At 42.7% G+C, this 5,594-nt stretch overlaps 1 protein-coding gene across 2 annotated transcripts in view; it reads left to right on the forward strand.

The window, feature by feature from the left end:
• Positions 1 to 15: 15 nt before the first annotated feature.
• Positions 16 to 5,594, forward strand: part of Slc39a6 (solute carrier family 39 member 6) — a 28,573-nt gene continuing 22,994 nt past the window's right edge. The window contains exons 1-3 of one of the 2 annotated variants that reach the window (XM_010638038.3): positions 16 to 703; positions 2,492 to 3,217; positions 4,645 to 4,828. In XM_010638038.3, the coding sequence (XP_010636340.1) occupies positions 2,501 to 3,217; positions 4,645 to 4,828 (901 nt within the window). In that variant the 5' untranslated portion in view covers positions 16 to 703; positions 2,492 to 2,500. The remainder of the gene's footprint in view (positions 704 to 2,491; positions 3,218 to 4,644; positions 4,829 to 5,594) is intronic. The other variant, XM_033757515.1, reaches the window with a different exon arrangement.

Genomic DNA, 5,594 nt, shown 5'->3' on the forward strand with positions numbered 1-5,594 from the left:
CCGCCGCCCCGCCCCCGCCCGGCCTTGTGCTTCTCCATAGATTTCGCCTAAGCGAGCGCGACGCCGCACCTTCCAGCTTGCATCTCTCTGGCCCGCGGCTTCCAGCTACCATCTCTTGGTTCGCGGCCCCACGCACTAGGCACGTCTCACTGGAGTACCTCGGGACCCTAAAGAAAGAGCAGTGCTCTAGTGCCAGGGCGGCCCCTCAAGGCCCGGCTCCCATCATCTGACCGAGCTGTTCCCAGGGGGCCCTTTCGAGCCAGACTCAGGTCTTGGAGAAGCGCAAGGGGCGCAGAGGGCTCGGAATAAAGGACACCCCCTAAGTGCTCCCGTCCACTCGGCGCCCCTGCTCCGTGGCCCCTGCGAGCGCGGGGCGTTTAGGAAAGGGTGGAAAAGCGGATCTGTGGAGTCGGGGTTCAGAGCCGTACTGCGCGTGCGCCGCGTTGCCTGCTGCGGGAGGCGGCGGTCCCCGACTTTGCGTGGCGCGGCGCTGTGACTCCTGATTGTCCTGCTCCGCGAGGCGAGGGCGCTGGGCGTGGCCCTCGGAGGCCGCTTGGCGGGACCCATGAGACCGCCGCATCTGTGCACTGTGTAAAGGCTTTTCGGAGAGACCACCGCGGGCCGGTCCCTACCGTCCGGAACTCCTGCGGAGAACCGAACCTGCGCGTGGGGCCGGGCTGTGGGACTGCGAGGCGGCGGAGAGGTGAGTTCCGCAGATCTGGGAGTGGGGCGGCGGGAAGGGAGCCCCTGCGGCCCGTGGTCTGCGGGTCGGGAGGCTGTAGAGAAGAGATGTTGCTGGTGAGTCCGTCTCCAGCGCCCTCTCGCCCAGGAGAGCTGGGCTTCCCAGCCCGGGATGCCCAAATGGGCTTCGGGGGTCCAACAAAAGACTTTGAGGCTGTACTTTTCATCCTGTATTCAAAGAAGGTACTGACGTGTTTAAAAACCTCGAGACGGAAGCACAGCTTTGTGTCCTTTTTTTCTGTTCTAGTCTCCGTGCTATCCTAGGCCTTAGGCTTTCTTTTTTCGTCCAACCCACGCTGATCTTCAGAAGAGATCCGCTGACCAGTCCGCGATCGCCCTCAGCATCCTCCCGGAGGAAGACAGGGAGCCTCTTGGAGTTACCCCCTTGCTTGTCCCCACCCACCCGGAGCATCGCCTCAACTCTTGGGAATGATTTTTAGTGGTTTTCTTTTGCCTCTTAAGTGAATTTTTTAAACTTCGGGCCATCAAATCGGGCGTGGTGGTGTATCTCTGTAATAATCAGCACTCCAGAGGCTGAGGCAGAAGGATCAGACCTCAAGTTCATGGCCAACCTGGGCTATAGTGATTTCAAGGCCAATCCACTGCAGGGTGAGAACTTAACCTCAAAACAAAAGAAGCTAAAAACTTTGGGCCTGAAGATTCCTTAAGTAATCTAGTCCTAGGCTACTTAGCTCCTGGTAATGAGTGCTTGTGAGTTTAACCTACATTTGCTTTTTTCCTCATTCAGCTTGCATAGTAGATATTACTGGCTTTTCAGATGAGATCGTGAATGTGAGCACCTGGCTCAAGGAAAAACAGCCTTGCAAGTAGTAGGTTTTGGTTGCCCCATGTTTTGTTGCTTTTAGTACAGAACCCAACCCGTGGATCTTTTGCTGGTTACATGAGTTTGGCCACTATCAACCATCTATTACTTGTGCTGGACATCTGCTGGATCCTGAGCCATCTTTCTCTCCAGTGATCCGACTATACCACTCTCTTCTTAACAGACTTCTCAAGCCCCACCTGGATTCCTAAATCCTCCTTGGGTAGTGTGAGTGGGAAATAGTAATAGTTGTGGTAAAATTTTAACAGGTTTATAGCAACATAGGAACAATATAGTGAGTTTTCATGAAGTTTAATCTGTTTAAAGAACTATTATGCAGTCATTTAAGAGAAAATACACTGATTCACAAAAAGAAAAACTGGTAAAATTGAATACCTTTGAGGAATGGGATAGGAGAAAGGAGAGGCTTTAATGTGTGTGTGTGTGTGTGTGTGTGTGTGTGTGTGTGTGTGTGTATTTTATATATATTATATATATATAAGAATATCAGTTTAAGAAAAAATTTTAAATATGAATTCTGAGATTATTTTTATTTTTTGGTGTTTAAAGGTTCTTTATGAAGTGGTGATGGGGTTAGTTTAGGTTTGGTTTGGTTTTAAATCATTGTTCTCAACACACTAAGAAGTTGCAGTGTGGCTGTAACCATATGTATCTCTCTTGTCTCTGAATTACTGTTGATTTTACAGTACTGATTACAGTCTCTGGGCACTCACTGTTCCTCACTTGTGTTTGTTTTAGCAATGCAAGGAGAAATCTTAGAACTCTGTATCTTCGCAGTACCTAGCACCACACCAAGTGGTGCTCTGTAAACCTTGATTATTTGATTAGTCTTTACTTTTCAGCCTGAAGTTTCTTAGTTCAAATTGTTTTAGAAGTGGATCAAGAATTTTTTCCCTTCTTTTCTAGGAAGGTGCAATGGCAAGGAATTTATCTGTAATCTTGATCCTGACCTTTGCTCTGTTGGTCACATATCCCCTTCATGAACTAGAATCAGCTACTGCTTTCTCTCAGCCCAATGAGAAAATTAATCCGAATTGGGAATCTGGAATTAATGTTGACACAGCAGTGACCTCTCGGCAGCATCATCTGCAGCAGCTTTTCTACCGCTATGGAGAGAACAATTCCTTGTCAATTGAAGGATTCAGAAAATTGCTTCAGAATATAGGCATAGAGAAGATTAAAAGAGTCCATACCCACCATGACCATGAGCATCACTCTGACCATGATCGTCACACTCATCATAATCATGCTGCTTCTGGTAAAAATAATCGGAAAGCTCTTTGCCCAGACCATGACTCTGATGGTTCAGGTAAAGATCGAAGAAACAGCCAGGGGAAAGGATCTCACCGCCTGCAACATGCCAGTGGTAGAAAGAATGGCAAGGAGGTTGTCAGTGCTGGTGAAGTCACCTCAACCATGTATAACACTGTCTCTGAAGGAACTCACTTTCTAGAGACAATAGAGACTCCAAAACCTGGAAAACTCCCCAAAGATGTAAGCAGTTCCACCCCACCCAGTTTCACAGAAAGGAGCAGGGTGGGACTGCTGGTTGGTAGGAAAACCAATGAGTCTGTGAGTGAGCCCAGAAAAGGGTTCATGTATTCCAGAAACATAAATGATAATACTCAGGAGGTAAGATAAAAGCTCTTCATTCCTTTAATATACCTGCTTGTCTGTTCTGTCATTATCATTCTTATCTCTAGGATATAAAGTAAAATTAAAGGATATAAATTACAATTAAACAGTGAATTTATTGAAGGAAATTTTTCTGCTTTTGTGCAAGGTACTTGGATCACAGTAAGCCTATCACATTGTAAACATTCCTGATACAGAACTTGGGGAGTAGATCTTTGGTGGAAAAGTGCTAGAATTTTTTAAAAATATGTACAAAATGGAAAATGTATATAACAAGATATTAAGGTTATTTTTGGAGAAAAGCTTTAAAAGGAAATATTAATAAAAAATAGAAAATGGGAGTGTTGAAAAGCAGGCATTAGAATCCATGTTTTAGGAAAAAGTGTGGTTGAACGGGCTGAAGAACAGCAAGGGTAGTTGGCCTCCTTGACAAAAGGCTTACAGTAATTTGTAGAGTGATTGAAAATTGGAGTGGCTACCTAGAACTTCATGCTAGATAAATTCAGAGTCTAGTTGGTAACATTCTAGATTACACTTCCAAACTCCACCTTGAATGAAAGATGTCAAGAAAAAGTAACTAATTGATGTGCTTTAATAAGAAAAACTTGAGTACTTCAAAGCAGCATGTACCTGTACTAAGTTTGGAATAATCCTACTAATGGTCATAACTGTAGCAACACTGGTAATGAAGTTTCTTCGTAGTGCTATTGTCTATGAATTGTGGGAGTTTGAAATATCCTTACAGAACGTAAAAAACAGGCAGAGAGTTTTTGTTGTTGTTTTGTTTGGTTTTGGAGGGAAGGCTAAATTACATAAAGGAATTTCTCTTCAAATGAAGGTTGTTGCCCAGTTAAATTGTTGAAAACATCTGCCTGCCAAAACAGGTTTGTTTTATTAACCAGCATTGCAAGAAAAATCTGCATAATTTAATATCCTCTCATTGTAGAGCATTATTTTGCCAGGTATGTAGTCAGAACTGAGCTAAGTTTTTGCAAGTAGAATCATTGATGGAAAAGCATGTCTTGGGCTTGTTGAAACCACATAGGATAGCGTTAGTACTGAAATGTATTTCTCAATCCCTAATGAATCCCATGTCAGAATTAAAGCTCATTTCCTTAATAGCTTTATACAATGAGTTAACAGCCTTGTGAATCTTCATTTATCCTCAAGCTGCTTGTACTTGAGGCTTTCTGCCTATGTGACTAATGACCTAACCGCTTGTCTCAAGCAGGCAGAAGGGAGCATAGGACCACAGGGTCACTTCCTCTACATAGCTACAGACAAGTTCCAAAGTACTGAAAACATGTTGATTTTAACTTACATTCGCTTAAAGAAGTACTTTTAGTAAAGAAAGGTTGTGATCAAACTACATTTTCTCTAATGGTAATGGCTTTCAATAATGTTCACTGCTTTGTTTCCTTCAGTGTTTCAATGCATCAAAGCTGCTTATGTCTCATGGTATGAGCATCCAGGTTCCACTGAATGCAACAGAGTTCAGCTATCTCTGCCCAGCCATCATGAATCAAATTGATGCCAGATCTTGTCTGATTCATACATCGAGCGAGAAGAAGGCTGAAATCCCACCAAAGACCTATTCTTTACAAATAGGTAGAATTCCCTTTTTATATAAAAATCAAAACAAAACAAAAAACTTCTCTTTTTTTTTTTTTTCCTGGTCCCAGAGATTGAACTTGGGACCTTGTGCTTGCAAAGCAGGTGATGGAACCATTGAGCTAAATCCCCAGCCCCTCCAAAATAACTTTTAATAGATATATTTATGTTGTACTTCTCCTTATATTTATATCAACATGTTCATTTTTCATCATAATTCCAGATATATCATCTTAGTTTTTCTCTCCCCAAAATTTGAAGAAAGTATGTTGTTAGTGTTCTCCTTAAAAAAAAAAAGTCAGAAAATAAAACTTAAGATGATGCCTTATCAGGTCATCCCAACGAATGGGTCAGGATCACCTCACACTTGGGTTTTTATATCATGTTACACTATTTGGGAGGAGAGTCAGAACTCATCTCTGTTACTTGGAGGCTAATTTGATGTGTTCTTATTGTGAAACTAGGACAAATCCTGGTGTGGTATATATCACATTACTCAAAAGCTATAAAGAAGAAATAATTGTTTTGCTTGCTGGGAATTTTTTGAGTTTCTGGTTTCCTTCTTGCTCCTTTTCTAATATATTATTTTTAAAAAATGTTTGTCTTTTCTTTCATAATGTAGCTATTCTGGGAATCTGAAAATTCAGGCCCTACGTGAGCTAGAGGTCTGAAACTTTTCCCCCCTCTTTTCACCCCTATTTGATGAATTTTCAACTTACCCTCTTTACCTGAAAGATTCTTTTTTTTTTTTTTTTTTTTTTTT

The sequence above is a fragment of the Fukomys damarensis genome, unplaced genomic scaffold, assembly GCF_012274545.1.
Source record: "Fukomys damarensis isolate Sample0158 unplaced genomic scaffold, DMR_v1.0_HiC HiC_scaffold_30, whole genome shotgun sequence".
Lineage (NCBI taxonomy): Eukaryota > Metazoa > Chordata > Mammalia > Rodentia > Bathyergidae > Fukomys > Fukomys damarensis.